The 19,891-nt window shown below is 44.1% G+C and overlaps 1 protein-coding gene across 1 annotated transcript in view; it reads right to left on the bottom strand.

Moving 5' to 3' along the window:
• The window catches only part of LOC139278355 (CBY1-interacting BAR domain-containing protein 2-like), a 59,192-nt gene that overhangs the window by 15,281 nt on the left and 24,020 nt on the right, over positions 1 to 19,891 (bottom strand). Inside the window, exons 5-6 of the mRNA XM_070897025.1 lie at positions 16,744 to 16,749; positions 357 to 461 (exon numbers count right to left, since the gene is read on the bottom strand). Of these exons, the coding sequence (XP_070753126.1) occupies positions 357 to 461; positions 16,744 to 16,749 (111 nt within the window). The remainder of the gene's footprint in view (positions 1 to 356; positions 462 to 16,743; positions 16,750 to 19,891) is intronic.

Raw genomic sequence — 19,891 nt, 5'->3', positions numbered from 1 at the left:
TGCGCACCTTTAATTCTGCCCTCTTGAGCATCCCTTATTTTAATCGCTCAACCATTGGCGGCTGTGCCTTCAGCACTGGAAATCCCTCCCGAAATATCCCTGTCTCTCCATTTCTCTTTCCTCTTTTAAAACCTACCTCTTTGACCAAGCTTTTGGTCACCTGCCCTAACATCTCCTTATGCGGCTTGGTGTCAAATTTTGTTTGATTTTTTTTTTTATAACACTCCTGTGAAGCACCTTGGGATGGTTTACTATGTTAAAGGCGCTATATAAATGCAAGTTGTTGTTATTGAAAGAATGATAGGAAATTGAGACATCATTTATGAAAAAAAAAAAATCATTTCAAATCGTCATACCTTAATGTCCTTCAGTTTTTGTTGCTGAAATTTGAAAATGATCTCCTCCAGTTGATGTGTGGTGTGATTAACATCGACTGAAGCCTTCTGCACATTAGATTCAGCCTAGGGAGGGAAACCAATGCTCACTTCTTTCAGACATCATAATATGGAGGCAACAAATAACCTTTGTACAGATCCATTTTTGTATGAAAGGCACACTGCAAACGAAGGCAGATGAAGATGCAAAAATAATCATACATTTCACTGGGTTAGCCTTGAAATGTCTAAAAAGCACACAAAACATGCATTCTTGTTGCATTTGTACAAAAGGTAAATCAGGTTTTTGGAGTACAGTAACAGTATCTCTTTTCCATTTGAGTATGGTTTAAACTGGATCATGTACAGTTTTTGAAACTATTTCCAACAAAAAGCAGCATGAAACAGAAAGGTATCTGCCTGAGGACAATGTTACTCACTCCTTGTTGATGGTTGCAAGCACGACCTATATCAGCAGTGACTCAGTGGGTAGCACACTCGCCTCAGAGTCAGAAGGTTGTGGGTTCAGGTCCTACTCCATGGATTGGAGCACATAAATCTAGGCTGACACTCCAGTGCAGTGCTGAGGGAACGTTGCACTTTCGGAGGTGTCTTCTTTTGAAAGAGATGCTAAACCGAGGCCCTGTCTGCTCTCTCAGGTGGACGTAAACGATTCCATTGCAGTATTTCGAAGAAGAGCAGGGGAGTTATCCCCGGTGTCCTGGCCAATATTTATCTCTCAATCAACATTCAGAAAAACAGATTTATCGGGTCATTATCACGTTGCTGTTTGTGGGAGCTTGCTGTGCGCAAATTGGCTGCCGTGTTTCCCACATTACAACAGTGACTACACTCCAAAAGTACTTCACTGGCTGTAAAGTGTTTTTTTTCTTGTTCAAGAGTGATAGGACAAAGCAGGAACGCTCTTACTTTCCAACACACTGAGTTCCTGATTTCAAGCGTATCATTGTGTCAGATCAGCCATGATCTAATTGAATGGTGGAACAGGCATGAGGGGCTGAATGGCCTCCTCCTGTTCCTATGTACCTAAATCATTATAATGCCAGTCTTGTGTTGTGCCTGCTGAAAGATCTGTCACAATGCATGCAACATGCTGTGCTTGAATAGAGTGTTGAAGAAAAGGAAATACCAAATAAGGTAAGAGAGAGGCAGCTGGAGCATTGCGTTAAACACTAGACATCAGACCTGTATCTGAATCCAACTGGGACGAATGAAAAAAGAAACACTTTCACTTATATAGCGCCTTTCACAACCTCAGGACATCCCAAAGTGCTTTACACCCAATGATGTACTTTTTGAAGTGTAGTCACTGTTGTAAAGTAGGAAACGCAGCAGCAAGCTCCCACAGACAGCAATGTCGTTATGTTGATTGAAGGATAAATATTGGCCAGTACACTGGTGAGAACTCCTCCTGCTATTCTTCAAAACAGTACCATAGGATCTTTTACGTCCACCTGAGAGAGCAGGCGGGGCCTTGGTTTAACCTCTCATCCGAAAGACGGCACCTCCGACAGAGCTGCACTCCTACAGCACTGCACTGGAGTGTCAGCATAGATTTTTGTGCTCAAGTCTCTGGAGTGGGGCTTGAATCCACGACCTTCGATGAGATGAACTTTCCCCTGTTTATTGGCTGCAAGACACCACTGGGTCAAAATGCTGGCACTCGCTGCCTAACAGCACTGTGGGAGTACCTTCACCATACGGAGTGCAGCGGTTCAAGAAGGCGACTCACCACTGCCTTCTCAAGGGCAACGAGGGATAGCCAATAACTGCCGGCCTAGCTAGTGACGCCCATTGCCCCAGAATATATTTTTTAAAGAGCCCCATGGGCTTAATCAATTTCTGTCCAGTTCTGAGTGAGCACAGGGCCACAACACAAAACTGTTCCCAATTCAGTATTAACTGCCATTAGTCTAAGCACTAATCCATCCTATTTAGAGAAGCTCGCAGGATGGCTGTTGTGAGGAATGGATAAACTGTATGTTACTGATGCACACGCCCAGACTGTATAATCCAAATTCAGCTCACAGAGTCACAGCTCTCCGCTGAAATATAGAGTCAATCCAGTGGATAAATGTAATCAAGATATTATGTAATGGGCTGGATTTTCGGTTTTGTCATTTTCGGGGCGAAAACAGAGGCGGAGCGGGAAAATTACCGCCCGGGTAACATCTGGGCCGTGTGGAGAATTTATTGCCAGGGGCACAGCACAAAGGGAGGTGTTGTACAACTTTCGGGGCACAAAAAATGAGAACCTTGACAACTAAAGTGTGGGGCCAAGAGCGCTCCGAGAGAGTCTTTGGGAGCAGGGGAAAACCCTCCCACCCAAAAAAAATCACAAAAAATTCCAAAAACATTGCCCACACCACCACATTACAAAAAAAAAAGAAAAGAATAAACATTGGAACTTACCTTTTTTTGTAGTTTACCTACCTTACTGCCGCTGGCAGGGCTGGACCGCTGTGTTTTCCCTGGGGGTCATCGCGGGGCGTGCTTCGGGGCGTACGGCTCGGGTGCGAGTCCAAACTACTGCCAGTGTCGCAAAATGAGGGGTTGCACACCCGGTGCAGCTCGCCCCTGCACCGCTGCAAAACCCGACTGGAGGATCGCGACAGGACGCAGAACTTGTCACCCCATTTCTAGCCGCTCCGGGGCGAAACCTGGAGCGCAAAGATGCCGTAAATCCTGCCCAATATTAATATGTTAAATTTTGAGTCTTTGGAGTTTGGACATTAAGAAAGTTGGTTTAAGTGATTTGCGGGAACCCGATGGCCAGATTGTGCAGTCACAGGATGATATACTCCCACTATAAAATAACAGCTACTGTGTATTATACAGAATGACACTTTCAACGCTGAAAAAGCCTGTCACTGCACCACTTACAGAAACAACAGGTATTTGTAATGGACTTTGGATGAAATGCACGCCCCACGATCAAAGTTTAATATACATATAGTGTTCTGGCCAATACTTATCCCTCAACCGACACCTAAAAACAGATTATTTGGTCATTATCTCGTTGCTGTATGTGGGAGCTTGCTGTGCACAAATTAGCTGTTACATTTCCTACCATCATCATCATAGGCAGTCCCTCGAAATGAGGATAACTTGCTTCCACACCAAAAAAGGATGAATTCACAGGTATTTCAATGAAGGACCTAATATTCCAGGTCCTGAACTACATCCTGAAAGGTGGAAGATGCCTGTGCGTGGATTTTTTTTAGCATGTGGTGGCCGTTGCACACCAGCCACCACATGGGCTTGACAGAGCCCGGCCTTTATCCAGTGGCAAGGATTAACTAAGACGACTGGAGCCCTACTCTGCTGCACGGGCCTAGTGCACACACATATTGCAGTGTGGGCTGGCCCATGCTGCCCCTGGGCCCTCGGCTCTTCTGGGCCACGATCTCACGCCTCTCCGAGGTCCCAATCATGCCCCTCTACAATCTCTCGCTGCTCCTTCGCCCCGACCTCGCCACTCCTGCTGTACCTGCCCACGCTCCAATCAGCGGCCTGGACCTTGATGACGTCACTCTTCGGTGCCGTCGCCCTCCTGCACCAGCTCGCGCTGTACCTTGAAGTGGTAGGCCTATGGTCGCCGCTCGCCGCTCCTTTTATGGCCCCGACCTGTCGACTTGCGAGAGACCATACATTTACATAAGAACATAAGAATTAGGAACAGGAGTAGGCCATCTAGCCCCTCGAGCCTGCTCCGCCATTCAACAAGATCATGGCTGATCTGGTCGTGGACTCAGCTCCACTTACCCGCCCACTCCCCGTAACCCTTAATTCCCTTATTGGTTAAAAATCTATCTATCTGTGATTTGAATACATTCAATGAGCTAGCCTCAACTGCTTCCCAGGGCAGAGAATTCCACAGATTCACAACCCTCTGGGAGAAGAAATTCCTTCTCAACTCGGTTTTAAATTGGCTCCCCCATATTTTGAGGCTGTGCCCCCTAGTTCTAGTCTCCCCGACCAGTGGAAACAACCTCTCTGCCTCCATCTTGTCTATCCCTTTCATTATTTTAAATGTTTCTATAAGATCACCCCTCATCCTTCTGAACTCCAATGAGTAAAGACCCAGTCTACTCAATCTATCATCATAAGGTAACCTCCTCATCTCCGGTATCAGCCTCGTGAATCGTCTCTGTACCCCCTCCAAAGCTAGTATATCCTTCCTTAAGTAAGGTGACCAAAACTGCACGCAGTACTCCAGGTGCGGCCTCACCATACCCTATACAGTTGCAGCAGGACCTCCCTACTTTTGTACTCCATCCCTCTCGCAATGAAGGCCAACATTCCATTCACCTTCCTGATTACCTGCTGCACCTGCAAACTAACTTTTTGGGATTCATGCACAAGGACCTCCAGGTCCCTCTGCACCGCAGCATGTTGTAATTTCTCCCCATTCAATTAATATTCCCTTTTACTGTTTTTTTTTCCCAAGGTGCATGACCTCACATTTTCCGACATTGTATTCAAAACCTTAGCCCATTCGCTTAACCTATCTAAATCTCTTTGCAGCCTCTCTGTGTCCTCTACACAACCCGCTTTCCCACTAATCTTTGTGTCATCTGCAAATTTTGTTACACTACACTCTGTCCCCTCTTCCAGGTCATCTATGTTTTGTAAACAGTTGTGGTCCCAGCACCGATCCCTGTGGCACACCACTAACCACTGATTTCCAACCCGAAAAGGACCCATTTATCCCGACTCTCTGCTTTTTGTTAGCCAGCCAATTCTCGATCCATGCTAATACATTTCCTCTGACTCCGCGTACCTTTATCTTCTGCAGTAACCTTTTGTGTGGCACCTTATCGAATGCCTTTTGGAAATCTAAATACACCACATCCATCGGTACATCTCTATCCATCATGCTCGTTATATCCTCAAAGAATTCCAGTAAATTAGTTAAACATGATTTCCCCTTCATGAATCGTTGTTGTGTCTGCTTGATTGCACTATTCCTATCTAGATGTCCCGCTATTTCTTCCTTAATGATAGCTTCAAGCATTTTCCCCACTACAGATGTTAAACTGACCGGCCTATAGTTACCTGCCTTTTGTCTGCCCCCTTTTTTAAACAGAGGCATTACATTAGCTGCTTTCCAATCCGCTGGTACCTCCCCAGAGTCCAGAGAATTTTGGTAGATTATAACGAATGCATCTACTATAATTTCCGCCATCTCTTTTAATACCCTGGGATGCATTTCATCAGGACCAGGGGACTTGTCTACCTTGAGTCCCATTAGCCTGTCCAGCACTACCCCCCCTAGTGATAGTGATTTTCTCAAGGTCCTCCCTTCCCACATTCCCGTGACCAGCAGTTTTTGGCATGGTTTTTGTGTCTTCCACTGCGAAGACCGAAGCAAAATAATTGTTTAAGGTCTCAGCCATTTCCACATTTCCCATTATTAAATCCCCCTTCTCATCTTCTAAGGGACCAACATTTACTTTAGTCACTCTTTTCCGTTTTATATATCGGTTAAAGCTTTTACTATCCGTTTTTATGTTTTGCGCAAGTTTACTTTTGTAATCTATCTTTCCTTTCTTTATTGCTTTTTTAGTCATTCTTTGCTGTCGTTTAAAATTTTCCCAATCTTCTAGTTTCCCACTAACCTTGGCCACCTTATACGCATTGGTTTTTAATTTGATACTCTCCTTTATTTCCTTGGTTATCCACGGCTGGTTATCCCTTCTCTTACCGCCCTTCTTTTTCACTGGAATATATTTTTGTTGAGCACTATGAAAGAGCTCCTTAAAAGTCCTCCACTGTTCCTCAATTGTGCCACTGTTTAGTCTGTGTTCCCAGTCTACTTTAGCCAACTCTGCCCTCATCCCACTGTAGTCCCCTTTGTTTAAGCATAGTACGCTCATTTGAGACACTACTTCCTCACCCTCAATCTGTATTAAAAATTCAACCATACTGTGATCACTCCGACACTATAACAGTGACTACTGTTCAAAAGTACTTGGTCGTAAAGCACTTTGAGACGTGAAAGGCGTTGTATAAATGCAAGTCTTTCTTTTTCAGCTGTGGCTCAGTGGGTAGCACACTTGCCTCTGAGTCAGAAGGTTGTGAGTTCAAGTCCAATCCAGGGACTTGGGCACAATAATCAAGGCTGATGTGCACACTGCAGTGCTGAGGGAGCACTGCACTGTCGGAGGTGCCATCTTTTGGATGAGAAGTTAAAACCGAGGCCCCATCTGCCCTCTCAGGTGGATGTAAAAGATCCCATGGCACTATTTCGAAGAAGAGCAGGGGAGTTATCCCCGGTGTCCTGGCTAATATTTATTCCTCAATCAACATCACAAAAAAACAGATTATCTGGTCGTTATCACATTGCTCTTTGCGGGAGGTTGCTGTAGGTCAATTGGCTGCCGCGTTTCCCACATTACAACAGTGACTGCACTCAAAAAGTACTTCATTGTCTGTAAAGTTATGTTTTATGTTATTTTCTATGTTTCTATGTAAAGTGCTTTGAGACGTCTGGTGGTTGTGAATGGCGCTATATAAAAAATGCATATCTTTCATTTTTTCTTCATGTATATTATCTAAAATGTCTTGCATGTAGGGCAAACGTCCTATAACTATTGCACTTACGTCTTGGAACTCGCTCCCTAAACCTCTCCGCCTCTCTACCTGTCTTTCCTCTTTAAGACACTCCTTAAAACCTACCTCTTTGACCAAGTCTGCCATAATTTCTTCTTATGTGGCTCGGTGTCAAATATATTTCTCTTATAACATTCCTGTGAAGCGCCTTGGGATGTTTTACTACGTTAAAAGTGCTATATAAATACAAGTTGTTGTTGTTGTAACACTTGCCCCATACAATTGCATAAAGAGCAAGAGGATAACAAAATAAAGAGTAGGGCCTATTAGGGAGCAAAATGGTAATCTATTTATGGAGGTGGAGGATGTGGGTAAGGTACTAAATGAATACTTTGCGGCTGTCTTCACAAAAGAGAGGGACGATGCCAACGTTGAAGTTCAGGAGGAAGAGAGTGAAATATTGGATGGGATAAACATAGTAAGAGAGGAAATTTTAAGGGGTTTAGGGGAAAGTAGATCAATCACCAGGACCGGATGAAATATATCTGAGGTTACTAAAAGGAGCAAGGGAGGAAATTGCGGAGGCTCTGACCATCATTTTTCAATCGTCCCTGGCTACAGGAGTTGTGCCAGAGCATTGGAGAACTGCTAACGTTGTATCATTGTTTACTGAGGGAATGATCAGCCATGATCTTATTGAATGGTGGTGCAGGCTCGCGAAGGACCGAATGGCCTACTCCTGCACCTATTTTCTAGGTTTCTATGTTTAAAAAGGGAGGAAGGGATAACCCGAGCAATTACAGGCCAGTTAGTTTAACCTCGGTGGTGGGCAAATTACTGGAATCAATTCTGAGCGACAGTATAAACCTTCATTTAGAAAGACACGGATTAATCAAGGACAGTCAGCATGGATTTGGTAAGGGACAGTCGTGACTGACTAACTTGATTGAGTTCTTTGAGGAGGTAACAAGGAGGGTCGATGAGAGCAGTGTGTTTGATGTAATTTACATGGATTTTAGCTAGGCTTTTTGACAAGGTCACACATGGCAGGCTGATCAAAAAAGTAAAAGCCCATGGGATCCAAGGGAGAGTGGCAAATTGGATCTAAAATTGGCTCAGTGGCAGGAAGTAAAGGGTAATGGTTGAGGGGAGCTTTATGATTGGAAGGCTGTTTCCAGTGGGGTTCCACAGGGCTCAGTATTCGGTCCCTTGCTTTTTGTAGAATATAATAATGATTTAGACTTAAATGTAAAGGACACGATAAAGAAGTTTGAAGATGATACACAAATTGGCCGTGTGATTGACAGTGAGGGGGAAAGCTCTAGACTGCAGAAGGATATCGATGAACTGCTCAGTTGGGCAGATAAGTGGCAAATGGAAATCAATCCGGAAAAAGGTGAGGTGATGCATTTGGGGAAGGGCAACAAGGCAAGGGAATTCACAATAAATCGGAGGTGTGGAGGAACAGAGGGACCTTGGAGTATATGTAGCAGGACCGGTCGATAAGGCATACGGAATGCTTTCCTTTATTGGTCGAGGCATAGAATAGAAGAGCAAGGAAGTTATGCTATCTGAAGAAGGACTTTCTTGCTACTGAGGGAGAGACTGACATATGAGGAGAGACTGGATCAACTGGGCCTTTATACATTGGAGTTTAGAAGGATGAGAGGGGATCTCATAGAAACGTATAAGATTCTGACGGGACGGGACAGGTTAGATGCGGGAAGAATGTTCCCGATGTTGGGGAAGTCCAGAACCAGGGGACACAGTCTGAGGATAAGGGGTAAGCCATTTAGGACTGAGATGAGGAGAAACTTCTTCACTCAGAGAGTTGTTAACCTGTGGAATTCCCTACCGCAGAGAGTTATTGATGCCAGTTCATTGGATATATTCAAGAGGGAGTTAGATATGGCCCTTACAGCTAAAGGGATCAAGGGGTATGGAGAGAAAGCGGGAAAGGGGTACTGAGGTGAATGATCAGCCATGATCGTATTGAATGGTGGTGCAGGCTTTAAGGGCCAAATGGCCTATTCCTGCACCTATTTTCTATGTTTCTATGTTTCTATGCTGGAACTGTATACAACATTACTGCATGCAATTCTGGTCACCACATTACAGGAAGGCTATGATTGCACGAGAGAGGGTGCAGATGAGATTTATGAGGATGTTGCCAGGACTGGAACACTTTAGCTATGAGGAAAGATTGGATAGACTGGGGTTGTTTTCCTTGGAACACAGGAGGCTGAGGGAAGATTTATTTGAGGTGTATAACATTATGAGGGGCCTATATAGAGTGGATAGGAAGGACCTATTTCCCTTAACTGAGGGGTCAATAACCAGGGGTCATAGATTTAAAGTAGTTGATGGAAGGATTAGAGGGGAGATAAGGAAACATTCCTTCACCCCGAGGGTGGTGGAGGTCTGGAACTCACTGCCTGAAAGGGTGGTAGAGACAGAAACCCTCATCGCATTTAAAAGGTACTTGGATGTGCACTTGAAGTGCCATAATCTGCAGGGCTATGGACCTAGTGCTGGAAGGTGGGATTAGGCTAGGTAGCTCTTTCTCGACTGGCACAGACACGATAGGCCGAATGGCCTCCTTCTGTGTCATAATTTTCTATGATTCTATTTCTATGATTCTAACTCTTATTGACCACAAGCAACACCGTGGGAGATCTGCGAGTGTGCGAATATATAAATGACAATGAGCAGCAACATCACAAAGTTGATGAAGGTGATACGTTTGACAGTTACTTACCTCTGCCAAGGCAGACTACAGCAATTAGTCAGAAAATTCATGTATTATTTACTGATCTTTCAATTTGTAAAAAGAAAACTCAGGAAAACACCCATACTGCCTTTTCAGAAATTAATGCCCGTCAAGGTGAGAAATGTTAAGTGCTGGGGAAATGGAACATTTTCCCAATTCTGTTATGAAGGGAATTGTAGTGCTGGTTGATATGTGGGTAATCCAATCAGATTTATTGTTAATGGACCTGGAGTATTCCTGAAACAGTTTCATATTACCATAAAGCTCACTATTTGCATTACAGTTAAATGTGTACATACAGTTCCCATAATCACCACCTGTAGCCTGGCTTCAGCTGATTTTTCTGGACCAGCAGGATTGTATTACAGGTTAGGTAGTGTGCTGACTAATCAGTTGCTTTTGGTAACCTAGTGATCATTCTTCAGGTGTGAGCCAAGGCAGTCAAAATAGGCAGGATATTCGAGTCCAACACTCCAACACCTGGCCCAGATCATATCAGCTAACTCAACACAGACCAGGGGTCAAACTTGGGACATAAGTGTCAGCCGTGGCTCAGTAGGTAGCACTCTCGCCTCTGCGTCAGAAGGTTGTGTGTTCAAATCCCACTTCACAGACTTGAACACACTGCAGTGCAATGCTGTGGAAATGCTGCACTGTCGGAGGTGCTGTTTTTCGGATGAGATGTTAAACCAAGGCCTCCATGGCACTATTTCAAAGAAGAGCAGGGGAGTTATACCCAGTATCCTGGCCAATATTTATCCCTCAATCACTAAAAACAAATTATTTGGTCATTATTACATTGCTGTTTGTGGGAGCTGTGCGCAAATTGGCTGCAGCGTTTCCTACATTACAACAGTGATTACACTTCAAAAATTGGCTGTAAAGTGCTTTCAGACATCCTGAGGTTGTGAAAGGCGCGATATAAATGCAAGTTTTTCTTTTTTTCCCCAGCCTGCTTACACCAATACTGCATTGGGCAGTACATTTGTGGACTAGGTAGTCAGGGGAATTAAGATAGGTGGTCTTTAATCATTATCACCCCTCTTATGTGCAGCCACCTACTCACATCCATTAAAGCAATCTGTTCAGGTTCTCAAACATGTCAAATTACATTATAAACAGCAAAAGTCAATCATTAAAACATTTCCACTTTCAAGCTGATTGGAAGTTCTTGATCTTGAGATACAGATTTAAAAGCCACATACCAGAGACTGGGAGTCAGTTAAGGAACAAAACAGGAGGCCTACTTCTAGTTTCACTTACACTCCTTACTTTCCAAAACTCTCATACGTACACAAATTGTTCCATGTGGGGGTTAACTGTAATTCATACCAACTTACTGTTCTTGTATAATGTGCGATCACAAAGAGATATCTTAAAAAAAACGTACTTTAAGAACCATGAAAGTGAAAGATGGTATCGGGCTCTGATCACATTTGAGATGACACAATTATCTAAGAAACACTTTGACATTACAGTTATAGTCGACAGGTCATTCATCCTTGGAGAGCATCACATTCCAGTTCAATCCAGATTTCACTCAACACACATTAAAAAAAAATACCTTTATCTTGCTCAATGGTCACTGAACAGTGATTAGGAGTGGGATTCCTGGCTGTTTCTTCCTCTCCCAAGCCCAGGGGTATTGCAGACCACTGCAGCTCCACAACATTTATCCCAGTCCATTTGCCTGGTCATTTTTAAGCCATTAGTTTTTTTTTTATTTGTTCACAGGATGTGGGCGTCATTGGCATTTATTGCCCAAACCCTAATTGCCCTTGAGAAGGTGGTAGTGGAGCCACCTTCTTGAACCGCTGCAGTCCGTGAGGTGAAGATATTCCCACAGTGCTGAATTTGTTGTAGCATTTTGGTACAACTGAGTGGCTCGCTAGGCCATTTCAGAGGGCAGTTAAGAGTCAACCACATTGCTGTGGATCTGGAGTCACATATAGGCCAGGCCGGGTAAGGACAGCAAATTTCCTTCTCTAAAGAATATTAATGAACCAATTGGATTTTTATAACAATCCAATAGTCTCATGCTCACTATTATTGATACTAGCTCTATAATTCCAGATTTATTTAATTAACTCAATTTTACTAGTCCAGTAATATAACCACTCTGCTACCGTACCCCTTCAGTATTATAGTAAGAAGGTTGGTGCTTTTATTTTCTTCACACTCATTTTTTTACCCAACAATTTTCTTCACTGCAGAAAGCAGTGATTCCACTGCCCCAGTGAGGGGCAGTTCCATGGTGGCCATTCACCCTCTGGTACCTTGTCCAACTGGCCATTGGCAGTGATTGCCCTCAGGCTATTCACAATGTGGGTGGTGGGAGGGCAACAGAAGCAAGCTTGCTACTGTCCTCACCCAACATAAGGCACACTTGCAACAGGGATCGCTTTTGCGGCAGATAGGCTATTTGTTACTCTCCCCAGACCCTGAGGTACTGAAGCCAAGTGTAGCACCCCTACAGTTACCCTGGTCGAGATCAGCTAACTCAGCATGGGCTGGAGACCCAATCTGGTCTAAATGGCTCAACTGCTCACCAGGGAACTTTAGTGAGCCTCTTTGTGTTTGGTTTCTAATGTGATGCTATGTATTTCAACTTCGGTGAACCCTAGCTGTTTTATTGGTGCAGACTTACATTACAATACATGGTTGAGAACTTAGTTACACCTTTGAGCCTCTTAAGAACATTGTCTTTGGGCAAATTCCAAGAGCAAGCTGTGGACTGGCCTGATCTTGTTCTATCAATTATTATGTTGAAGTTATGCTGAACTTGTATCGAACCTTGGTTAGACCACACTTGGAATGTAGTACAGCTCCGGTCGCCATATTATAACTAGGATATAGAGGCACTGGAGAGGGTGCAAAAAGGGTTTACGATACCAGAAATGCAAAGTTATACCTATCTTCTTAAGCAGTCCCTCGGAGTCGAGGATGACTTGCTTCCACACTAACATGACTTCTAAGGTGGCTGATGAGTCCAATGTGGGACCTAGAGTCTCTGTCACAGGTGGGGCAGGTGGTGGATGAAGGGACGGGTGGGTGGGGTGCTTGGTTTGTTGTACGGTCCTTCTGCTGTTTGTACTGGGCTACCGCGTGCTCCCGGCGAAGAGACTCGAAGTGTTCGCCGCCTTCTCGGATGATTCGCCTCCACTTTGAGCGGTCATCGGCCAGGGATTCCCAGCAGTCGGTGAGGATGTTACATTTTATCAGGGCATCTTTGAGGGTGTCCTTGAAGCATTTTCTCTGTCCTCCTGGGAATCACTTGCTGTGACGGAGCTCGGAGCAGAGCGCTTGTTTCGGGAGTCTAGTGTCGGGCATGCGGAGAATGTGGTCCATCCATCGGAGCTGATTGAGCGTGGTCAATGCCTCGATGCAGGGGGTGTTGGCCTGAGAGAGAACGCTGACCTTGGTATGCCTATCATGCCATGAAATATTATGCCTGTTATACCTATCAGGAAAGGATGAACAGGCTGCATCTCTTTGCTCTTGAAAAGAGAAGGCTGAGGGATGATCTAATAGTGGTTTTTAAAATTATGAAAGGTTTTGATAGAGTAGACCACAGAGTGTTTCCACTTGTGGGGAAGAATAAAACTAGAGGCCATCAATATAAGTTGTCACCAAGGAATCAAATAGGGAATTCAGAAGAAACGTCTTTATCCAGAGAGTGATGAGAATATTGAACTCGCTGCCACAGGGAGTGGTTGAAGTGAATAGTATAGATGCATTTAAGGGGAGGCTAGACAAGCATATGAGGGAGAAGGGAATAGAGGGTTATGTGGAAAGATTTAGATGAGGAAAGATGGGAGGAGGCTCGAGTGGAGAATAAACGCCTGCATGGACCTGTTTCTGTGCCATATATCCTATGTCATTCTATGTATCATTTCTCTGTGCGAATACTGTTTGTCAGCATTGTGAATGGAATAATGGTAGTATTAGTCTTACTTCAATTCCATGTAATGGATTAATGGATTAATTATCATGAGCAAACCTTGGGATTATCCGGTAGACAGCAATTTGACATGACATTAAATCCTGCCTGACTGATCTCCTTGATTTCTTTGTGGAAGTGATAACCGAAGTCATTTAGACTTCCAAAAGGCATTTGATAAAGTTCCACTTGTAAGATTAATAATTAATTTCAAAGCAGTAATGATTCAGGGAAAACTTGATATGGACAAGAAGGGTAGAAAACAATGGGTACTGATTATCAGGATAATGTCAAGATGTGGGGGGGAAGGACTGAATGAGGTACCCTAGGGTGCGCTGTGTTGGGGCCACTACTGTTCTAATTTATGGCTCAGTGGGTAACACACTCACCTCTGAGTCAGATAGTTATGGGTTCAAGTCCCATTCCAGGAACTTGAGCACATAAATCTAGACTGACACTCCAGTGCAGTGCTCAGGGAGTGCTGTACTTCCGGAAGTGCCGTCATAGAAACATAGAAAATAGGTGCAGGAGTAAGCCATTCAGCCCTTCCAACCTGCACCACCATTCAACAAGATAATGGCTGATCATTCACCTCAGTACCCTTTTCCTGCTTTCTCTCCATACCACTTGATCCCTTTAGCCGTAAGGGCCATATCCAACTCCCTCTTGAATATATCTAAAGAACTGGCATCAACAACTATCTGCGGAAGAGAATTCCACAGGTTAACAACACTCTGAGTGAAGAAGTTTCTCCTCATCTCGGTCCTAAATGGCTTACCCATTATCCTTAGACTATGACCCCTGGTTCTGAACTCCCTCAACATCAGGAACATTCTTCCTGCATCTAACCTGCCCAGTCCCGTCAGAATTTTATATGTTTCTATGAGATCCCCTCAGGGAGCTAGGAGTTAAATTAAAAAGTAGGACCTCAAAGGTAGTAATCTCAGGATTGCTACCAGTGCCACCTGCTAGTCAGAGTAGGAATCGCAGGATAGCTCAGATGAATACGTGGCTTGAGGAGTGGTGCAGCAGGGGGGGATTCAAATTCCTGGGACATTGGAACTGGTTCTGGGGGAGGTGGGACCAGTACAAACAGGACGGTCTGCACCTGGGCAGGACCGGAACCAATGTCCTAGGGGGAGTGTTTGCCAGTGCTGTTGGAGAGGGGTTAAACTAATATGGCCGTGGGATGGGAACCTATGCAGGGAGACAGAGGGCAGAAGCAAAAGATAGAAAGAAGAAAAGTAAAAGTGGAGGGCAGAGAAACACAAAGCAAAAAGCAAAAAGGGCCACATTATAGCAAAATTCTAAAGGGGCAAAGGGTGTTAAAAAGACAAGCCTGAAGGCTCTGTGCCTCAATGCGAGGAGTATTCGAAATAAGGTGGACGAATTAACTGCGCAGATAGCAGTTAACGGATATGGTATAATTGGCATCACGGAGACATGGCTCTAGGGTGACCAAGGCTGGGAACTCAACATCCAGGGGTATTCAACATTCAGGAAGGATAGACAGAAAGGAAAAGGAGGTGGGGTGGCGTTGCTGGTTAAAGAGGAAATGAATGCAATAGTAAGGAAGGACATTAGCTTGGATGATGTGGAACCTGTATGGGTGGAGCTACGGAATACCAAAGGGCAGAAAACGATAATGGGAGTTGTGTGCAGACCACGAAACAGTAGTAGTGAGGTTGGGGACAGCATCAAACAAGAAATTAGGGACGCGTGCAATAAAGGTACAGCAGTTATCATGGGTGACTTTAATCTATATATTGATTGGGCTAACCAAACTGGTAGCAATGCGGTGGAGGAAGATTTCCTGGAGTGTATTAGGGATGGTTTTCTGGACCAATATGTCGAGGAAGCAACTAGAGGGCAGACCATCCTGGACTGGGTGATGTGTAATGAGAAAGGACTAATTAGCAATCTTGTTGTGCGAGGCCCCTTGGTGACGAGTGACCATAATATGGTAGAATTCTTTATTAAGATGGAGAGTGACACAGTTAATTCAGAGACTAGGGTCCTGAACTTAGGGAAAGGTAAATTCGATGGTATGAGATGTGAATTGGCTAGAATAGACTGGCAAGTGATACTTAAAGAGTTGACGGTGGATAGGCAATGGCAAACATTTAAAGATCACATGGATGAACTTCAACATTTATACATCCCTGTCTGGAGTAAAAAATAAAACGGGGAAGGTGGCTCAACCGTGGCTAACAAGAGAAATTAAGGATAGTGTTAAATCCAAGGAAGAGGAATATAAATTGGCCAGAAAAAGCAGCAAACCTGAGGACTGGGAGAATTTTGTAATACAGCAGAGGAGGACAAAGGGTTTAATTAGGAGGGGGAAAATAGAATATGAGAGGAAGCTTGCGGGGAACATAAAAACTGACTGCAAAGGCTTCTATAGATATGTGAAGAGAAAAAGATTAGTGAAAACAAACGTAGGTCCCTTGCAGTCAGATTCAGGTGAATTTATAATGGGGAACAAAGAAATGGCGGAGCAGTTAAACAAATACTTTGGTTCTGTCTTCACGAAGGAAGACACAAATAACCTTCCGGAAATACTAGGGGACCGAGGGTCTAGTGAGAAGGAGGAGCTGAAGGAAATCCTTATTAGGCGGGAAATTGTATTAGGGAAATTGATGGGATGGAAGACCGATAAATCTCCGGGGCCTGATAGTCTGCATCCCAGAGTACTTAAGGAAATAGCCCTAGAAATAGTGGATGCATTGGTGATCATTTTCCAACAGTCTATCAACTCTGGATCAGTTCCTATGGACTGGAGGCTAGCTAATGTAACACCACTTTTTAAAAAAGGAGGGAGAGAGAAAACTGGTAATTATAGACCGGTTAGCCTGACATCAGTAATGGGAAAAATGTTGGAATCAATTATTAAAGATGAAATAGCAGCACATTTGGAAAGCAGTGACAGGATCTGTCCAAGTCAGCATGGATTTATGAAGGGGAAATCCTGCTTGAAAAATCTTCTAGAATTTTCTGAGGATGTAACTAGTAGAGTGGACAAGGGAGAACCAGTGGATGTGGTGTATTAGGACTTTCAAAAGGCTTTTGACAAGGTCCCACACAAGAGACTGGTGTGCAAAATCAAAGCACATGGTATTGGGGGTAATGTACTGACGTGGATAGAGAACTGGTTGGGAGACAGGAAGCAGAGAGTCGTAATAAATGGGTCCCTTTCAGAATGGCAGACAGTGACTAGTGGGGTGCCGCAGGGCTTAGTGCTGGGACCCCAGCTATTTACAATATATATTAATGATATGGATGAAGGAATTGAGTCTAATATCTCCAAGTTTGCAGATGACATTGAGCTGGGTGGCAGTGTGAGCTGTGAGGAGGACTCTAAAAGGCTGCAGGTTGACTTGGACAGGTTAGGTGAGTGGGCAAACGAGTGGAAGATGCAGCATAATGTGGATAATTGTGAGGTTATCCACTTTGGTGGCAAAAACATGAAGGCAGAATGGTGGAAGATTAGGAAAAGGGGAGATGCAATGAGACCTGGGTGTCATGGTACATCAGTCATTGAAAGTTGGCATGCAGGTATGGCAGGCAGTGAAGAAGGCAAATGGTATGTTGGCCTTCATAGCTAGGGGATTTGAGTATAGGAGCAGGGAGATCTTACTTGAGTTGTACAGGGCCTTAGTGAGGCCTCACCTGGAATATTGTGCTCAGTTTTGGTCTTCTCATCTGAGGAAGGACGTTCTTGCTATTGAGGGAGTGCAGCAAAGGTTCACCAGACTGATTCCCGGGATGGCAGGACTGAGATATGAGGAGAGACTGAATCGACTGGGCCTGTATTCACTGGAGTTTAGAAGGATGAGAGGGGATCTCATAGAAACATATAAAATTATGATGGGATTGGACAGGATAGATGCAGGAAGAATGTTCCCGATGTTGGGGAAGTCCAGAACCAGGGGACATAGTCTAAGGGTAAGGGGTAAGCCATTTAGGACTGAGATGAGGAGGAACTTCTTCACTCAGAGAGTTGTTAACCTGTGGAATTCCCTACAGCAGAGAGTTGTTGATGCCAGTTCATTGGATATATTCAAGAGGGAGTTAGATATGGCCCTTACGGCTAAAGGGATGAAGGGGTATGGAGAGAAAGCAGGAAAGGGGTACTGAGGGAATGATCAGCCATGATCTTATTGAATGGTGGTGCTGGCTCGAAGGCCCGAATGGCCTACTCTTGCACCTATTTTCTATGTTTCTATGTTTCTTCTAAACTCCAGTGAAAACTGGCCCAGTCTTTTGGATGAGATGTTAAATCGAGCCCATCTGCTCTCTCAGATGGACATAAAATATCCCATGGCACCATTTTGAAGAAGAACAGGGGAGTTATCCCCGGTCTCCTGACCAATATTTATCCCTCAATCAAAATCTCAATAAAAAAATCATCTGGTCATTATCACATTGCTGTTTGTGGGAGCTTGCTGTGCACAAGTTGGCTGCCACATTACAACAGTGACTACACTTCAAAAGTACTTCATTGATTGTAAAGCGCTTTGAGACATCAGGTGGTCGTGAAAGGTGCTACACAAATCCAAATCTTTCTTTTTTAACTGACACCAATTATGTGGATTTTGAAAAACAATGCGATTCGCTGAGATGTGCTTAATTTGGAATACTACTTTTAAATGGGTAGGAGTGGGACAAGTGGACACTAGTACAAGGTAGGTTTAGGACTGATACCAGAAAGTTTTACTTCACAAAGAGAGTGTTCAACACTTGCAATGGACTTCCAGGCAGAGTAGCAGAGGCAAAAACCCTGAAATCATTTAAGGGACAATTATTATACATAATTAAATGCAGCAACGGGGTCAGTGCAGGGGATATTGATGGATAAATCAAGTCAGGCCAAATTGTCTTTATCGCCCATAAGTATCTGGTGATGGATGATTGGAGTGGGTTGACTAGAAGAAAACAGTTCTAACTGATAACTAATGCCAACAGGAAGCTAGAAAAACTATTCGGGAGTAAATTATATAGGAGAGCGTGAGCAGACTGAAATACTCTTTTGCACAATCAGCTGCGGAGAGTTCTATGGGAATAACTGGTAGCAGTATTGGTCAACTGTGGGCTCCTTCTGCTTTTGTGAACGAAGTGACTCCTGCCAACGAACCGGAAACTTTACCCCACCCCATATTTAAACCTTTGGGGACTGTGGCCACATTTGAGAAGCAGGGCTGTGAATTATTCCAGCGGCCAGCAAAACTGAAACAATTTCCATTCTATCAAAATGATGGCTGACTACGAAATGCGGCAAGAGTAACCAAGAGACCACTGCGCGTGCGCAAAAACTTTGTCGTTGGCAGCAGTCGCGTCTTTTGTGAAATACCACACTGATCCCCTGAGGCACGTATAGTCTTCTGTGAACCTCTTGCTGAGAGGTCATAGAATCCTAGAGGTTTACGGCACAGAAAGAGGCCATTCAGCCCACCGTGTCTCTGCCAGGTCCTGACTCCATAAGAACTCATCGGGCATTGGGTGTCACAGCAGCTCTTTGACTGTCCACTCCTCTCGCACCATCTGATGGGAATGTTTTAATTGGCTCCCAAGCTCACATTACTGCAGGTAAAGCTTCTACTTCTGATTTAACATCAAGCTTATTTGAAAATGAATGCTATGAACATACAATAGGTACGGTGCTCCTGTGATACTCAGAAATTCAAATCCCTGTGATTGAGGCATTGGACATGGTTCCAAATGCCTCCTATTGGGGAATTTGCTGCTTAACTCGACCAATGTTTGGAAAGCAACTGCAAATATACAAAAATGCATGTTTCAAGCAGGTGGCCCCTTGAGCTGTGTGGGGATTATTACGGTAGTGTAGTGGTTATGTTGTGTGACTTGTAATCCAGCGTTCTTGGACTAATAATCTTGAGATTGTGAGTTCAAATCCTATCATGAATTCATTTGTTTAAAAAATAAAAACCTTTATCAGTAAAAGTGACCATGAAGCTGTTATTAAAAACCCAGTTAGTTCACTAATGTCCTATATGAGCCATTACGGCACAGAAAGAGCCATTCGACCCATCGAGTCCATGTTGGCTCTCTGTAGAGCACTCTATTCAGTCCCACTCCCCCGCTCTATCCTCGTTACCCTGTAACTTTATTTCCCTCAGGTGCCTATCCAATTTCCTTTTGAAATCATTGATCATCTCCGCTTCTACCACTCTCGTCGGCAGTGAGTTCCAGGTCATTACCACTCGCTGCGTA

Source organism: Pristiophorus japonicus, chromosome 13 (genome assembly GCF_044704955.1).
Source record: "Pristiophorus japonicus isolate sPriJap1 chromosome 13, sPriJap1.hap1, whole genome shotgun sequence".
In the NCBI taxonomy this organism is placed as follows: domain Eukaryota; kingdom Metazoa; phylum Chordata; class Chondrichthyes; family Pristiophoridae; genus Pristiophorus; species Pristiophorus japonicus.
The sequence above is the reverse complement of the archived record's forward strand: the minus strand, read 5'-3'. Positions and strand labels throughout refer to the sequence as shown.